Source organism: Balaenoptera ricei, chromosome 13 (genome assembly GCF_028023285.1).
Source record: "Balaenoptera ricei isolate mBalRic1 chromosome 13, mBalRic1.hap2, whole genome shotgun sequence".
In the NCBI taxonomy this organism is placed as follows: Eukaryota; Metazoa; Chordata; class Mammalia; order Artiodactyla; family Balaenopteridae; genus Balaenoptera; species Balaenoptera ricei.
In genome coordinates, this window is record NC_082651.1 from 49,201,043 (window position 1) to 49,218,510 (window position 17,468).

Below are 17,468 nucleotides of genomic sequence, written 5' to 3' on the forward strand. Positions count from 1 at the left end.
CATTTATTCTGCCAAAGTCATGAATTTATCATTTTCACAACTGAAAAAAAAATCACAATTTATCTGTGAAACTATTTTGAACAAAATATATGAAAAAACTGGTAATTTTCTTTTGACACAAAAATTGAAACCTCTCGGTTTTCTGGTCTCTGAATCCGGCATGAATTTGCTGACATTCGGTGCCTTTTTACCTGATTTTCCTCTCACGTTTAATACCCCATAGAATTTTTAAATTTAAGAATTTTTTTCCAAAAAAAAACCCCATTTACAACGTTGAGAAATGTTGTTTCCATATGCCCTCAGTAGCTACTGACTAACTATAAAATACTGAAGAGCTCTACAACAAACGACGTTACTTCACTGAATCTTTTCAGAGCTTCAGCAAATTAATGCGGTGCTCCTGAGATGGTTTTAAGAATTTTAAAAAATTATTTAAAAAACACAAACACGACCTATCCTTTAGCCCTAAAACACCTCACATACGTTCACTGTAAGGTAGACTTTTTTGCCCCCAGAGTCTGAGCAGAGAACACAAGCCATGAGTAGAAAACATGAAGATTTCGTTGAGCACTCAAAGGAACAAAACTGTTGACGTCTTAACGTTGCTAAGTGTTCTGAAGTTGCTTAATCTCCTTAAATTGCTTCAATTCTAGCTGCTTCCATTGTGTCACCAACACCAAAACCCAAACAAACCTCTTCCCTCAGAAGAATGGCGAGCTGAGGGCGGTTCTCAGAGAACCTGCCTGTAACAGGTGGCCCGGAAGGACCTGCCGCGCTCCCGCCGCCGCCGCCTGCACTCTGCGCCGCTTGGGCGCCCCCACCCCGTCCGGCCACTTCCGGCCGCCCCCGCCGCGGCCACGCACTTTCCCCGCTCCCCCAAGCTCCCGCGTCCCGGCAGCCTGAGGTGTCCCAGCGCCTTCCCGCTCCCGGTTTCCACTCAGCGCCGCGGGGCCTCGGCGCAGGCTGGGAGGCCCTGGAAGAAGCACGTGCCTCTTCTCGAGGCCTAGTCCCCCGGGCGGGAACTCCCGCCGGGCCTCCGCGCGCCCGGCCGCTAGTCCCCGTCTGCCTGAGTACACGGGCGCCGAAGCTTCTGGAAGCCGCCGAGGGGCCAGGCCACGGGGATGCATCTCACCTACGTGCCCGCAGCCTCGGCCCAAAGTGTGAGGTTCTAGAACATACCCGACAGAGTTCGGCCAAATAACAAATGCGACGAAATTGAGCCCCAGGGGGTTGAGTACCTTGCTCCGAAGGCCACACGGTTGTCCGAGCGGGTGCAGAGCCGGATCTCGTGGTTTCATTCCACCGCGCAGCCAGGAGGACCGCTGGGCCGCACAGAACCCGCCTCAGGGAGCTGCGGGTGGAGGCAGCCCAGAACCTCGAGCGGTCCTGGCGGCGGCTGCGTGAACCAGGGCGGCCCTGGGGAAGGCCAGGCAGGGTCGGCTGAGGAGAGCGCCCGGTAGGCCCTGCACCCCCGGTGCCCAGGCTCGTGCCGCGCGAGCTGGAAGCCTCTTTGCGCCGGCCGGGACTCCCCGGCACGTGTGGGCCCCGCATTCCAGGGGCCCCGCCGCACACCGAACCGGCGCGCTGGGTCGCCCTCAGCCGGCAGCGCCGCGGGGCCAGGCTGGGAGGGGCCGTGGCTGCGCCCTCCTGCGGGCCTTTGCGGAGTCGGGGATATTGGGCTTGTTGGGTAGGAAGGCGTGGGCCTACGGAGTCCGAGACGGGCCTACGGAGTCCGGAGGGCGGACGCGGCTGAGAGGGTTTCCCTCCAGTCCGGGCTCACAGCACTGAGACCTAGCTCGGCGCGGGACCCTGGAGGAGGGGGTCGTTCTCCAAACCCGGCCTCACGTTGTGTTCTCAGGTCTTACACGGAATGAAAAGAATAGGGTGTGTCGGTCACTTCGCAGGAAACTTTTCGTTGTTTCCTTATTTCCTTCCCGCCCATGGACAAGTTGAGCAGCTTCTGGGCCTTACACCCAGGAGGTTTCGGACCAGAGTATGGACTCTGGGTCTTCTGGAGGATCATCTCACCCCATCCCCACCCCTACCCTGTCTTCCTCAGGGGAAGGTGGACCCGTCCTTCCGAACCCCCTTGTGTGAGCCAGGAGTCTTCTTCCCCTGCCAAAGTGAAACGCGTCCCTATCGACTTTTCTAGATTTTGTGTTTGCGTTTTAAAGAAACTTAGCAATACGAACAAAGATATTTTGGCTACTTCTGGCAGGGTCTGAGGGTTTAAAGGGACATCTTAGCACGTGGAAGGGATGACTCGGATTCCCCCGGCCTCCGTGAAGCCACCGGGGACAGCTCAGCAGAAAGGAAGGTCGTCTGCTGCCAACATGCAAGACACGGATCGGTTTTTTGTCGTTTTGTTTTCTTTTCCTTTTTGGCTCAGCTCTGAGAGCATTACAGAGCTATCCTTTCCCGCCTCCCGACCCTCTTCCCCTCCCCCTCTTCTTTCTGGTGCAAGCAATTAGGGTGAAGAAATCAGTGCCAGGCTCCTGCCTCTGAAGAGAAAGGAATTGCTTCGGGAATTGAGTCCTGACACCTGTCTCTGTCCTGGATGGCGAGAGGGGATACGGGGTCAAAACGCCTGGAGGAAGAGGCCGGGCTGACCGGGAGGAGGGGACCCTCCCTAGGAGAGCATTTCTTTGGCCTCCAGCTTCACACGGGTTATTAACACGCGGGTTATTAACACGGGGGTTTCCTCTTTTTAGTCCCCTCCACCCACCCAAGACCAGGACCTGGGCTGGAAGCAGAAGAGCAACACTGACAAGCCGTTCATTAATTTGCATTTATTTTCGGGAAATAATGTAGATAAAGGGGGCGGAAGGGGACTGCCTTACATTTCAACAAGTAATTTGCGATCTTCACATCGGACAAATCAAATTTACAAATTACTTTCCCACCTACTGGACGAAAAGGCCAAAGCCAAAACTGATATACAGGCGTGGGTTCTCCGCAGATTTCGGAGAATGAAGGTGCACTAAAAACTCACTAGACAAAACAGGGTTGTTTAAAGAGAGAGAAGCCGACAGAGGAATTGGAACCGGGGTTAGGGGCCTGGGTTTGTTTGTTTTTCCATAATGCTGTATTTTTATTTTTTGTTTTCTTTTGGTTTTGATCTCTTAATTGGAACTGCGACCCTGTGCTTAGACCTGGTGAAGGGCTCAGTCCTGCGCCCCGGCCCAGACTAGCCCCCTCCCCTGTACCCTGACTTGGCTCTTGCCTTCACACTCCCAGACCCTCCCGATCCTCCTCCGCGCGCAGCTTCCTGAAACCAAACGATTCTCTTTAATAAATACACAGAGGGAGAAGGCGTGAGAGGGCAGGGAAGCTTTGCAACAACTGAAAAAGTAAAAGCGCCATCGTCTGAGGAAGAGAGGAAAGGGGACAGAGGGAAAATATTTTTTGTTTTTGTTATATATATATGTGTATATATATATGCTGTATATATCTTAAAGTTCTATTTCTTGGGCTCTAAGACGAGATATGCTCAGTTCAACCAACAGCAACTAAAAAGTTTAAGTGGTCCCTGGAACGGACCTGACTATATACAGCATTCCCGCCGAAGCGGAAGCCTGAGCCAGTTCTACGCAGGGCGGGGCTGTGCGCGAGAGGCTATGGGTGCGCTCCTCCCTCTGGGCCTTGTCCCAGCGCATTCGGCTGGGGAGGAGGAAACGCCGGGAAGCTCTGGTCTGCAGGCGGGGAGCGGGGCTTAGGGCAGCTGAAGGGGCGGCAGTCTGCACGCGAGAAACGCTTAGTGGTTGTTTTGATTTGGAGTAGAGCATGGGTGCACTCCAACAGGCAGACACATGCCAGTTAGTGACTCCAGTGTCCAGAAAGAATAAATTAAAGTGTAGGGCTCAAACAGCAAGTCAGAGCGAAGAGCCTCCGAAGGCTGCAAGCGCATAACTGTCCAGAAAGACTAGAAGATGGTGACTTAGGAGTTCGTTAGGGGTTGAGGAGGGGAGCACACAGCTCTCCCGTATAGAACTTGTGGGCCAAGCCGAAGCACCGCTCCCCTCATCCAAGGGGTGGGCAGGGTTTGCACATCCCCCAAGCAAGTGGCACAAAGATGAGGGCGGCAGTGCAGCAATGGGCATCTTTTGGGAGCATGAAATTTCGGGTCTGGAAAAGCCGAGGCAAAGGCGGGCAGTGCAGCAGCAGCAGCAGCAACAACTGGACGGGGACCACGGAGGGCGCAGGTAGTTGCGTTTCTTCTTCTCTTCCTCCCACTCCTGGGCTCACAAGACCTGAAACCTCCATGAGGCTTGGTCCTTATAGTCCAGACAGTCAGGCGAGTTGAAGTTGAGTTTCCAAGCGGAGGAAGCGGCGGCGGCGCCAGGCTCCTTGTAATCCAAGCAGTCGGCAGAGTTGAAGGCGAGCCCCGAGCCGCCGTAGCCCTGGTGATGGTGGTGGTGATGGTGGTGGTGGTGGCCTGAGGACTGGCTCAACGGGTGGTGCGCGTGGGGATGGTGGTGATGGTGGCTCGCCATGGAGGAGGGTGCCATAGGGCTGAGCTGGTGCGGGTGGTGGTGCGAGTGCATGGGCGCTAGATATGAGCTGCAGTCCACGCCGCCAAAGTAGGAAGAGGAGGGCGCGGGGTAGCCCTGGCCATAGCTGCCGCCCTGGCCGTAGGACATGGGATAGGAGGCTGCGGCAGAGGCGGCGCCTGCGGCTACCGAGCGCTGCATACACGATGCGTTGCTAGGCGCGGCCAAAGGCTCGGGCACCGACACGGAAGCGGGCGCTGAGCCGGGCGAGATGGAAGCCGGACTCCAGATGGACGAGGCAGCCGGCGTACTCAACGACGACGGGACTGCCACCGCCGGGTTCCCGCCCAGGCCTGCAGCCGCTGCAGCCGCCGGGTTGGCAGAGGCGCTCGATGCGGAGCTGGAGGACGAGGCGGAACTGGACACAGCGGGCGGCGTGAACTGGCCGCTGCTTTCGGAGCCCGAGCTCTCCCGCACCGGGGACGACTTCTTCTTGGCTGGGCGGCTCTTCGTCCCGCTCCCGCTCTGCTGCTGCTGGCGGCATTTGGCGCGGCGGTTCTTAAACCAGACCTGCAGCGGGCCGGGTGGGGGAGAGCGTGTCAGGGGGAGAGTAGAGCTTGGCACTCCCCCGCCCCTTGGACCAACACCCGGCCTAGGATCCGCATCCCTCTCCTATCGACACCTCCTCCCCTCCCCATCTCCGACCCGGCCAGACCCTGCATTCCCTGCGAGCCTCCACCCTCCCCCATCCTTCTGCTCAAAGACCCTCCTCTGGCAGAGTAGGGATGTGCACTCCCCCCCCACGCCCAGCGCAACTCTGCCGGAGGGCGGAACATTTGTGTCTGTCCAGCCAGAAGTTCAGCCATCTCTAAACTGATGCTGTTGGCTGCTTCCCAACAGACCTATGTATGTTTGGAGGCCCTGTCTTCTATGAATAGAGCTCAGTAAACTGCGGAGAGGCACAGAGCAGGCCGCGGAGTGGGGGACAGTCCCCGAGTTTGAGGCTGGAGCCCCTCCGCCCCTGCAGGTCTGGTGCTGGGCAGGGCGAGAATTTGGATGGGAGCAGGAGCAAGGCCAGGAGGCTGAACAGAGGCAGTACTCGGGGGACTAGGGAAGGAAGCCTGGGCAGAATTTCGTTGGACTTCTTGGTTCCAAGTGGGGAACCAAATGGGACAGTCATAAAGTTCTCACTCCTCTTGGAAGGCCCCGGTACAAGACATGGCATTCCTGTTCTCTCGAGCCTCTGGGGGGAAAAAGGCAAGATAAAAGGCCTTTGAGGAGAGTTCTGAGTTATAATCCGAACAGTATTTTCGGGTCCCTCGGGTCCCTTTCATCGCAAAAACAGAAACAGCAAAGCTGGTAGCCAGGTTTTGCGTTCAGCATCCTCTCCGGGCAAAGGAAATGTCTAATCAAACTGGCGCCACCCGTGGGGCGCACTCCCAGACAGGGCACCAGGCTCTGGCCAAGCCCCACTCTTCCATTTCCAGGATCCCCGGGATACAAGGCAAGGGCGGAGGAAGAATTCAGGACCCGGAAGGAAACTGCCAAGTCCTGGGGCGGCCAAAGAGGCAGGGGCAAGTGTCGGGCTCTCAGGGCACGTTACCTTCGGGAGCCTAGCTTGTCCTCCGGCAATCCTAAAAAGGACTTTGGATAGCAAAGGCGCCCCGGGGCCAAGGGCGGAATCCAGGGCTCTAAGCTAGCTCCTCTAACTTTGGCCCCTCTGCCAGGCCCGGCCCAGCGCTAGGGGGAGTCTGAGAGGGGCTGAGAGGGGCTACCCAGCCTGTAAGCCCGCCCCCACACCAGACCCCCCTTCCCAGGCCCTCTCCAACCAGCCCCAGCACCCCACCCCCGACCCTTAAGTCCCGCGAGCGCGCGCACCTGGACTCTGGACTCTGGCAGGTTGATCTTGAGCGCCACCTCCTCGCGCATGAAGATGTCAGGGTAGCGAGTCTTGGCGAAGAGCGCCTCGAGCACGTCCAGCTGAGAGCGCGTAAAGGTGGTGCGCTCCCGTCGCTGCTTCCGCGGGGTGGCTGAGGGGAAACGCGGGGGCGCGTCGGGTCAGTGGTGGCCACGCGGACTAGCGCTAGAGGACGCGGACCGGCCCCTGGCAGGCCCTGAACCAGGCCGTTGCAAAAGAAAGCCGAGCTCCGAGCAAAAAAACAACTCCCCAGGGAGGCCGAGCCTGACAGCCACAGGTGGGAGAAACTGCATGTGTGAGCGACTGGGAGCCAGTGTCTCTGACACTCCAGGGCTGCCCCCTTCCCTGCCTCTCAGAGGTTAAGAAAGGAAGAGGAGTTATGCAATCTTTCTTCCTTCACTTCCCCCCTCCCAACACTCTCCCTGGCTGGAAGGTGGGGAAGGGGTGTGCAGAAGCACGTCCTGGAAAACACTTTCCGAGGGAAAAAATGGGGGTGAAAGAGTGGAACCTAGGAAAGACAGCCAGGATTCGGCTCAAGTCTTCCACATCAACAGTGCAAAAGTTGGTGCAGGCCACCCGTCTAGAGGACAGTTTAATTAGGGAGGGAGAATCCCCCCTCCTCAGCTCAGCCAGTCGCTTTGCATAAGGCAAGCTGGGCCCTTCCTCTAAGGGCCTAGCGAGTGTCCATATTCCTCGTTCAATGTTGGGGGGAAAGGCATAGATCCTCTCTCTCTCTCTCTCTCTCTCTCTCTCTCTCTCTCTCTCTCACACACACACACACACACACACACACCACCCATGAGAAATCGAATCCGTGGGTAAATGCGCCCTGTGCTGGCAGTGGGAGCACAACAGGAGACAAGGTGCCGGTGTGGCCAGGCAAGGAAGGCTCACGTCTCAAGTTTTCGCCGCCCCGGCCGTCCTCACCGACCCGCGATTCTGCCCTGCGAGCCTGCAGCGTGCCCTGCACCATAAGCAGACTAGGCAACCGGTTCCCTGGGCCGATCCACGACAAAGTTTGTGCTTAAACCCGAGAGGCTTGGGATCCCCAAGATTTGCAGGGGCCGGGGGCGGGGGCCGGTGCTCACCCGGATAGCCCACGGAGGGGTGTAGGAGGTCCATAGCCGGCCCGGCTAGGCCCAGCCCGTTCATGCCGTATGGGGGTTGTTTGAGGTAAGACATCATGCTAACAGCTGGGTGGAGGCGCCCCGAAGGATCCAGGGGGCCGGGGCCGGGCGCAGTGCGGGGCTCCCACTGCGCAGTCCTTCAAGCTCTGTTGCGTCTGGGGGCCCGGCCTATGGAGACATGAGACACACGGAAACCGTCATTCCGAGCCATCACGGCTGCCTGGTCTTGTCCGAGGCAAGGAGTCACAGGATGCGGAGGGGACGCCGGTTATGGAACTGTACAGGGCGGTCAACTCGGCTCTGTAAGGCCTTAGCCCAAAGACCACAGCTTCTTTGAAAAGTAAAATAGCTGGATCATGATCACCTCTTTTCGGGCTTGGAATGGGCCAGACACTCATAGGGCGACACTAGGAGTGAGGAGAGGTTAAAATCAGGGCCCAGCTTGGGAGGTCAGAGCCTGAACCGCAGAGTCTGCTAGGTCCCAAGACTAGGCAAAATTCTGGTCGGGTGGGAACGGGCCTCACACTGCACAAGAAAACATTTGCTCGGCCCCCAGGCGGCAGGAGACCCAGAGCATGAGGCGTTGTTTCGTTTTGTTTCAAACGTTTTTGAAAGTGGGACGCACAGGTAGATTCCGGAGAGCCCAGGTGAGGCACTGCGGAGGGCTAGCGGCACCTGAGCCTCTCCGGGATGCATTGCCCACCTGGGAGAGTGCGACCTGCCAAAGTCTCCCCGGCTGGGTCCCGGCCCTAGAGCCGACAGCCGCCCTTCCAGTTGACTTCTCTGTGCCCAGCCGCTGAAAGACTGCTTACCCGGAATCCCACCCACACCTCGACCACAGTTTCGAGCCCAGGTCCCGCAGAGGCGACCAGAAAGCGTCACTGTACAGGTGGCGGTTCTAAGACGCCGCCCGAGGTCACCGGCGCCTCGCCACAGCCGCAGGCCGTTTTTCGTCAACGCAAGCCGGTCCTGGCTGCGGACAATGGGGTCCCGGCTGGGGTTGAAAGGTGACCTGCCCAGCGCCCCAAGGGTCTGGCGGATTTGGGAGGCCTGAGTGCAGCAGGTCCGGTGCGCTCCCCGCCTATCCTACTAGCTGAACCCGCGGCCGCAGGACCCGATCGAGACTAGAGAACTAGGCCTCTGAGGCGTAGCTCGCTCTGACCCGGGCTGGAAGGTCGACGCCTGGCTTCCCCAGCTGCCCCAAAACTGCGGCGCTACAATCAGGAGTCAGGAAGTGGCGCTGGGGGTGTGGGACCTGAGACCCCAGAGGACCTGTCGCTTTACCCCGCTTCAAGGAACTCAAAGCAGACCTGGGACCCGGGCTAGAGAGTTTAGGGAAAGAAAGAAGTTACAGCTAAAGAAGCCTCCCGCTCCCGTCCCCATGGGACCTGGGCCGGGAGAACCTAGTTTGCAGGGAAGGCGACAGAAGGGAAAGAGCCTGGGCTCTGGGGCCGAAGGAGAATGGGACTCAGCCGCGGCGACTCTTCTAGGCTGCTGCGTGAGTTTTCAAAGACTTTCTTCAAACTTAGCACTTCAGCTCGGTTACTTCGGAGGAGGCGGGGGAGGGGCGCGGGGCCGCAGCAGAGATCCGGGGTCCTCAGCGCAGCAAGAGGGGAGCCAGGTCGCCCCCCAGCCCCGCCCACGTGCCGGGGACCTGGGAAGCGGGGACCCGTTTGAGGACGGGGAGGCAAGAGCAACCGACGCATTCCCAGAGTCCCGGGCGGCTCCCGGCTTTCTCCTTACCTGCCCTCAGCTGCCGGGGCCGCTCACCATCTACCTCGCACCCTCACACAGACCTTCCGGGCAGCCAACCTGCAAAACAGAGCAGCACAGGAATTACCCGCCGGGTTGGGCGGTTGGTCCAGGACCCCCAGATTTCTTTCTTTCCCCAACTTCCCTCCTCCCATTCTCTTTCTTTCCAGTGGCTTTGTGCGTGTCCCTCCAGGTTTCACTTTATTGCACACACACACTTTGTTTGCAAAGCCCTACACGCTCCCGAGACACTGCCTCGCCCGGGACCGCGCCGAGGGGCCGCAAGGAGGAGGGTGGGGGTGAGAGGGGCAGAGCTGGGAGGTGGCTCGAGGTTGCCGTGGCACTCCGTGCAGCGTGGAGGCGGTGGGGGCTGGGGAAGCTCCGCAGAGGCACTTCGCAAACTAAATAAATCAAGCGATTTACCTTGTCGGAGTGGCTTGTCTGGCCGGGTTGTTTAGGTGATTGGAAATGTAGCCTGATGAAGATTGATCACCTTTCTAATGCCCTCCCCGGGTATGTGAACGCGAGGTGAGTGCGTAACCGGGCTAGGCTGCCAATCCCTGGCCCCGCGCGGGCTGAGTGACAGGGAGCCGGGCAATGGCAGCACGAGCCGGGGGTTACCTCCGCGCACCCCCGCCCTCCCCCGCCCCCTGCACCCCGCCCTCACCGCCCGCCCGCCCCGCCCCGCCCCGGTCGCGCGCTAACTCCGGGGCTCGACTGGCGGCAAACGCGGCGCAGAGCGACGCGAGGAAGACGAGCGCGGCGCGGGAGCCCATGCCGTGGAGGGGGACGCCGGTCCCGAGGCCGCCCCGGGGCTCCCCGCCCTTCTCTCGCCCTTTTGGCGCCCTGGAGGGAGTGGCAGAAGGAGGCGAGGTGCTGGAGAACCGGTTCTCTCGCTCTCCCGCGCGCCACCCAGCTCGGCGGCCCGGTGGGCGCGAGGACCCGGGAGCCGCGGGCTGGAGGGGAGCGGGCCCCCGGCCCCTCTCCCAGCGCCGCGGGCCCCAGCGTCTTCATTCACCGCGCCACCACCCGCAGAGGGACGCCGCGGGCGGCTCGTGCTGGCACAGGCTACTTTGCCGAGCGCGGGAGCAGCTCCCAGTGCGCAGATCCCGCCTCGGCGCCTCAGGACTCCCGCGCCCGCAAGCAGCACCCGCAGGGGAGGCACGGCCACTTACCTGCTCTTCGGCGTCTGCTGGGGTTCCCAGTCCCCACGAAAGGTGTTTGAAAATCCTAAACGCTTCTTTTGAAATGTTGGAGCCCAGAGTCCCCTCTCCCTTACACACACGCTCTACTTCTGAATCCAAAGGTTTGGATAGGAAACTTTCTCTTGCACACTGTCTCCTTCCCGTTCTCCTTTTACAAGGGACAATTTGGTGGAAAACGTGGCCACAGACCCCTGCCCTCAATTTCTTTCCCACATGCCGCAGGAGCCTCCTTGAAGCGATCTCCCCGGATCGTTCGTACTGGCGAAGCCCATTTCCTAATCGAACAAACTTCTCAAACACGTCTACCTGGGTGGACTTGTCAAAGCGAGAGAAAAAAAAAAAAGTGTTTTCGCCCCAACACTGAGTAAGGCAATTCTTTTAAATGGCACCTCCTCCTGAATATTAGGCACTTTACTCCCTTTCGAGGAATTCCTACCGCTTCTTCCTAATCCCCCCTCCCCTCCACCTCAACAGGCGGAGTGAAAAGTTTGAACAGGAGTAAGTGTGAGGGCGAGTCAAGGAGCCACCGGGCGCTTCGCGGTGGGGAGCGCGGGCGCTGCGGGGCCGCAGGGTCGGGCACCGAGAGCGGACCAGGCGCGGGGCGAGGAGGTGGAGGAGAAGGAAGGGGGAGCCCGCTGAGTGAAAAGGGGCCGCGGCCGCCGCTCTTCAAAGTGCTTCCCCCTCCCCCAAGCGACACTTTCCTTTGGAGTCCGAATAAAATACGGTAACAGAATATGATGGAGGGCACACTGTTTCCTTAACTGCTTCTCAAAGAACCCGGGAGATCTTCTTAGGACCTTTAATAAGGCTTTGGTCGGTCCTTTTGTTGATCTCTCAAAATCAACTCCTTCTAATTGAAGTTGGAGCTGAAAGCGAGCTAATGTTCAAAGAAAGTGGCCGCCAGACTAACGAAATTACATTTTTTTTTTTTTTTGACGATGAGGGAACATCTAATCAAAGGGGCAAAAGAGGAGGGGTGGGAGTGGGGAAGTATGAAGGAGAAAAGGTTTTACAAGATCCTTCTCTGGTTCACAAAAGTCGGCGACACGGGCGCTTCTCTCCAGAACAAAGACACCGCGGCCCATTCACAAAAGGGAGAGAAAGAGAGAGAGAAAACAATAAAAGAACGGGAGAAAAGGAAAAACATGAACAAGAAAAAGACTTAACAGGAAAAGAAACTGCGCAGAGCGCAGCGCTGACCCGAGCGGGGACACACCTTTGGCTCGCGCAGGCCCCCGCGGGGAATAGTCCGCGAGGCCCAGGACTCCGAGCCCCCGAAATGTGCAGAGATTTAAGGAAAAAAACGAAATACACCCCCGCTTTCGGTTCTGGGGAAAGACGCGGGCTGGAGCGCACTAGTGTGATGGGGAAGGGTATGCCGGCGCCGTGGGGTGAGCTTCGGCGGCACTGCGTCCCTAGCCCGGCGCTACCCCGGCCGGGGCCTGCGCGCTGTGTGCCTGGGTTTGCCCTCCCAGGCCTGGGTGCGTGCCCTGTCCCAGTCCCGCAAACTCTCGCACTCCTGCCTCCTTCCGGCCCCGTTTGGCCTGCAGCTGCGGCGCTCGGCCGAGGTCCGGCGCGGCGAGGTGGGGCGGCAGTGCGCGCTGGAATGTGCTCAGGCGGTCCCCAGGGCCCGCCAAGCGGGAGCCGGGCGCTCTCGGTTCCAGATGCTGCCGCGGTCTCGGGGAAGTTGGGAGGTATCAAGTAGCACGATTTTTTTCCCCCCTAATGAGAGTATTTATCTAATCCCAAATTGCAGGCGAATTTTTTTAATGCTCAACCCATAAAACCCCGGGATTAAGAGAAGAAAAAGAGAGAAGAGGGGAGAGGGAGGAGAGTGGAGACGGGGGAGACTGAGATGAAAGTTTCTTGTATGTGGCGTAAAGGACTGAGGCGGCCGCTGCTAGGCAAATATCCAGGTGGGAGACGCTGGGCCAGAAGCCTCGACCGTTCCAGCAACGGCCGCAGCTCAGGGAGGGGAAGAGGGGGCCTCGCCCGGTGAGGGCCTGTGGACTCAGCTCGAGGGCCCCGGGCCGGGGAGGGGGCGTGGGAGCTGGGCCCTGGCTTTAGCATCCAGGTGACCTCGAGGCCGGGCCAGACTCTGGAGGACACTCGGGGCAGGGGGAGGGGTTTGGCTCCGGGGCCCTGGGATCCTGGCCAGGGGCGGAAGTTCTGCACCGGCCCGCGGGCTGTGCCCAAGCCAGCCCGCTGCCAACACTCCTCCTCCTCGGCGACCCCCGGGCCCACAGCTTCTTTTGCCGCCGCGCGGGCTTTCGGATTGCCGGCCTCTAGGCGTGCTGGGCTCGCGCCTGCGCCCGGAAGGCAGCCTCTGGGCACCACGCGACGAAATCCGGATGCGGCGCCCTCGCCGCGGGCCTGACCCCGATGGTCCCCGGGGGCCGCGCTCCGCCGCCGCTGCGGGGCGTGCGGGCGCCGCAGAGCAGCCCAATGGAAACCCCGCGAGGCTCAGGACTGAGGCAGGAGGGGCAGGGAGACGGGCAGCAAATCTGGGGCTAGCGAAGGACTGTCACTTGGCAGGTCGCGAGCGGCTTGGGGGAGCCGCCTCTCTGCGAGGCTCCGCGAGAGGGAAGGTTCCCCGAATCCGAATCCTGCGTAAATGGAGTGGGTGCCGCCGGTCACCCAAGCCCCAGGCTGCTCCGGGCTGATGGTTTTCGTCTGCCGGTTTCCCTGGGGTTAGGGCCGGGTTCTGAGAGCTTCCCCCAGGGAGCGGTAGCTCCCTCTGCTCTCCTGCTCTAATAAAGAGGGCAAATACCCGATTTCATTTAGTTCTGATAACTTTTCAATAACTTCTTAAAATCCTTGTCGTGAAGAAAGTCTACGGTAGTAAGGTTTTATCATTTTGAAAGACTGGCGGCTGCACAGTTTTCAAAAGGAATTTGTGTGTGTGTTGGTATAAATATTTGTCTGTATATGTACATATATGTATATGTGTATATATGTATGTATGATCTAGGCTAACGTATAAATGCTAGTGGACTGTTTTCTCTGTCTCCAGACTTGTTGAACGAGCTTTCTTTGTTTCAAGACACCTCTGTAGAGGAGTGATGGAAACTACCATAAAATCGCCAGTTTTTTCTGTAGCTGAGAACTTCTGGTTGAAAGTTCCCTTTCCCTCATCTCATACACACACACCTGCACACACTTACCCTCCTCCTCCCCTCCAACAATAACCCTCTTCCTTTCACTTCGGCATCTACAGTCTTGCCGGTTATCAGAAGTCATAGTTCTTCCTCATATGAGTGCAAAATTATAACAATGGAAAATTACATTTTTTTCAGTGCTGTGGAATCACAAATTTCCTCAAATCGTTAAGAGATGACCCTCTAAAAGATGATAGTTTACACTGCTTAAGAAAATACGACTAACTGCTTTTCAATTCACATTCGTGTGTCAGCAGGGCCCCTCTGGGGTGGTGTAAACTTATTCAGCTCCAAATACAGCCCAGTATCCTGCCCTGCATTCAAGAGGACCATTTTTCCACATGAAAAGTCTTATGAATACAAAAACTTCTCCTCAAGTTTTCATTGCAAAGAAGTAGCAGCAGTGTTTAAGGTAAGAAAGTTTCTGCTTTTATTGAAAATTTATATATGACTCAGTATTGTAATAAATAAACAGATAACCATTTTCACAAAAAAAATGACAGTGCTATGCTAGAGAAGAAAATATTAATTGGAGGATTTACTCATAATGGCAAGACAGACTTTTATCAATACAGAATAAATATTAACACCATTCTTGAGCCAATTTTGAGACCCAACAAAATGTAGGAACCAAGCTAGATGTAATAAATAATTATCCAGAGAAAAAGATGGCGCATTCTCAAATGATAAGACTGTCTTTGTAAAGTGATGCATGTCAATTAGTCCCATCCTTACAGCTCACTTCAAATCACAGGACTTGTTTCAGGCTACGTTAAAGGGCCATCCTCCGAAGAAAGCAGAGAAGTACCCTATTATCTTCATAGTGAAACGCAAAACAACTGCAGAAAATCCCACTGGTAAATAGAACACAGTTTAATAAGTAAATTGAAGATGATCTAACTATAAAATTTAGGTCACAGACTCAGTGTTACATATGGCAGGACTGGAAAAAAATCATTCATGACATTTTCCTTATCCCTCCCTCTTAAGCCCCCTCCCACCCCTCATTATGCTATTAACAATAACAACAACAAAAATGTTTTAAAATTTTCCTCCATCAAAAAATGAGGGAAAATAATGAGGGAAGAGTTTTCTTTTCTTTCTTATTTGAACAGTTTCTTGAACACTCCTAATACCAATCACTCACAAGATGTCTGTGCAATCTATTTTACATGATTTCAAGGAAATGATTAACTCACACACACACACAATCCTTAAACAAAGCTATTTCGGAGTTCTGTACATTGTCTGGAAAAAAGGGAGGAAAAGAGGTGGTGGTAGTGGTAAAGAAGGACAATCCAGCCAAACAAAATGTTAAAAGTTTTAAATCAACAACGAGAATGACTTTTTCTGGTCTGGGGACCCAAGACTAATAAAATGTTGGTCAAGATTCTGGTCTGGCTTCTATTGAAGAACACATTTCTCTTCTTTCTTGGCCATCTTGCCTTTGTTTTGCTCCAGAGTTCGCTCCAAATGCTCGTCTTCTTCTTCGGCCCTGGAAGTCAAACAGGAAACCAAATTATTTTTCTTCTTGGAGCGCAGAGCGGCACTCTCCTCTCGCCCCGCATTCCGAGCCCCAGAGGGAACGGGGTTCGCGGGGCCAGCAGGAGGCTGCCCCGGCCCACCCGGGACCTCTGGACTGAACTTTCCGAAAACTTCTCGGCCCCTCAGCAGGCGGCAGAGCCTCGACCCCGACCCCACCGCCCACTTACTGCTTCTCCTGCGCGTCCAGGTCCCTGACGAGCGCGTCGCGCTTGTCCACTAGGGCCACCAGCTCATCCAGCAGGAGCTGCTCGCGTCGCTTCTGGGCCTCGGTCTTCTGCCAGTCTGCAGGGGACGGGAGGCTCCTTACCCACCCGGTCCCCCACCCCACCCTGCCCTCCCCTTCCCGCCTTTTCCAGTCCCCTTTTATTTCTCTGCAAACCATATTACAGAGCCACTAGCTAGTGTTTCACGGAGAGTTTGGCCGTCGTGGTGAGGATTTCGCCCCTAAAACCCTACTTTCTAAGTATTTTCCGTAGATGGAGACGGCTACGGGCTGGGCTGGAACCTGCAAGAGACCAGGTGTGCGCCGGTGGCCAGCGGAGGTGCGCACCTGATGTCAGCCAAAGTGGGGGAGGGAGAGCTGGAGGCCCAGAAGAGGTCGGCCCGAGCGGTGAGGGGGGAATGTGGGTGAATGAGGAGGCGGGAAGCAGAGACGGGCGATAAAATCACCCTGAAAAGGCTAGAGAATCTGCCTGAGAACCTATCCTCCTCCCCCACCCCCATGCTCACCCCATACAGCCCATTCTTCGCTAATTTCCTCTTCGCTCTATTTTAGCAGTTGGATGTATCTCACACTGGGCGCCATATGCTTCACAATAACTTTAAAAGTAGTGAATCGGCTAATTAGCATTTTTCTTTGAAGTAAAAAATAAATTTGCTCTGCAACATTACACTGCAGCTCTCGATCGCATCACAGCCAGTTTTCTTTTGGAGAGGTTTGCTGCGTGGTTTCAAATCAAAGCACTTTTGCAAAGGAAAAATTACATACTTCTTTTTGAAACCCCGGTTGGAAAATCCGATGGGCAGTGCTCCTTCCATGGGAAGGGGCAGTTTTTTGAAGGTTTTAGGCCCCAATAATATATTTCCTAATCATTGCTGGTCTGATAATTTCCTTAAGATGAGCAGCAGTTTCGTTTAATAAAAACAGGACCAAATCGAACATTTAAAGCACTTTTGAAACCAAAGCCAACTGCTCTCTGGCCAGACTGTAAGGGCTTGTAGCTGTCAATCAACCCCCAGTCTACCCCGCCTCCCTCATTAGGAAGGTAAACAATGAAAAGAAGAAGTAGATGATGAGGCAGATAGCCGAACAAATGAGGACCTAGAGGGAAACAGGACACCAGCTTAAAAAAAAAAAATACCCTGGCCACTGACTCATGTAGCCCCCTCCCCCAGCAAATGCACTTTCCAAAAAACAGAGAGGAGTGCAATCCTTTCTGGTTTCTCTCTTCTCTCTCCATTGCCCTGGGCAATCATGTTAAAACTCACATGGCTGGTGCTTATTCAGATAAACCCAACAATGCACACCGCTGGTTACCATGTGAATCTTCACAAACCACACAAGAATGTGCTGGTTCAAATCCCCCCCGACCCCCTCCAAAGCAAAATTTATTCAAGACAGCAAACTGCTCAGCAGCTTTATGAAAGCAAATGGAGCTAGAGGGAATTCTATCTTGTATTTACAAATTAAAAATTAGATGCATCATCATGCAATAAAGGTTAGAATAGCAGCAAAAAGCTAGAATAATTTATTCTATTTTATCACTATTCCTTTCATTACAAGCTCGAATACATACACACATATATATTAAACATGCCATATATTAATTACCCACATTCGATACAAAACATAACAAATAAGTACATTAAATAATTGGTCACATTACATTCTTATTTAAAAAGAAGTGAAGTATTCTATTGCATAGAGAGGAATAAAGAAACTATTGCTATGGAAAGTTTTTTTCTTAATGTAAGAATTTAAAAAATAATAATGAAACAGCAAAATTGGAGAAAAGCCATATCTATCACAATTTTACTCCTTGGATTTAAATGCAACTGAGGTCAGGAATGCTGGACAATTTTCTAATCTGGTTCTTGTTCTTAATCAGTTTCATTCTACACAGCAGATAAATTAATAGACTCTCCAGGTTGGAAAGATCTTAAAGGTCATCTAGTCTAATTTCAGGTAACTGTAGTTCTAGAAATATTAACTCAGAGAAAAACCTGCTAAATTTGTAAAAGATTTGTAACTAAATTTTGTAATTAAGATTACC

At 55.2% G+C, this 17,468-nt stretch overlaps 2 protein-coding genes across 6 annotated transcripts in view; both read right to left on the bottom strand.

The window, feature by feature from the left end:
- Positions 1-4,241: 4,241 nt before the first annotated feature.
- OTX1 (orthodenticle homeobox 1) lies at positions 4,242-7,593 on the bottom strand. 2 transcript variants are annotated; one of them, XM_059942829.1, is made up of 5 exons: positions 7,497-7,593; positions 6,369-6,520; positions 4,910-5,060; positions 4,735-4,816; positions 4,242-4,704 (listed from the first exon to the last, which is right to left on the bottom strand). In XM_059942829.1, exons 1-5 carry the CDS (start codon positions 7,591-7,593, stop codon positions 4,242-4,244), a joined length of 945 nt encoding a protein of 314 aa, XP_059798812.1. The 2 variants fall into 2 exon arrangements, with proteins under 2 accessions (XP_059798812.1, XP_059798811.1); XM_059942828.1 differs by having other exon boundaries at positions 4,242-5,060.
- Positions 7,594-14,111: 6,518 nt separating this feature from the next.
- EHBP1 (EH domain binding protein 1) overlaps positions 14,112-17,468 on the bottom strand; it is a 339,673-nt gene continuing 336,316 nt past the window's right edge. For 3 of the 4 annotated variants that reach the window (XM_059943245.1, XM_059943243.1, XM_059943244.1), the window contains 2 exons: positions 15,363-15,477; positions 14,113-15,145 (listed from right to left, as the gene is read on the bottom strand). In XM_059943245.1, coding sequence (XP_059799228.1) covers positions 15,055-15,145; positions 15,363-15,477 — 206 coding nt within the window. In that variant the 3' untranslated portion in view covers positions 14,113-15,054. Of the gene's footprint in view, positions 15,146-15,362; positions 15,478-17,468 lie in introns of all 4 variants that reach the window. The other variant, XM_059943246.1, reaches the window with a different exon arrangement.

Bases quoted from the DNA above. Each gene is read 5' to 3' on its own strand.
- OTX1 (XM_059942828.1), bottom strand. From the start codon at position 7,593: ATGATGTCTTACCTCAAACAACCCCCATACGGCATGAACGGGCTGGGC. The intron at 6,521-7,496 runs GTGAGCACCGGC...GTTTCCCCTCAG, and splicing joins CCCCTCCGTGGGCTATCCGG to CCACCCCGCGGAAGCAGCGA. The intron at 5,061-6,368 runs GTGCGCGCGCTC...GGCCCGCTGCAG, and splicing joins TGCCAGAGTCCAGAGTCCAG to GTCTGGTTTAAGAACCGCCG.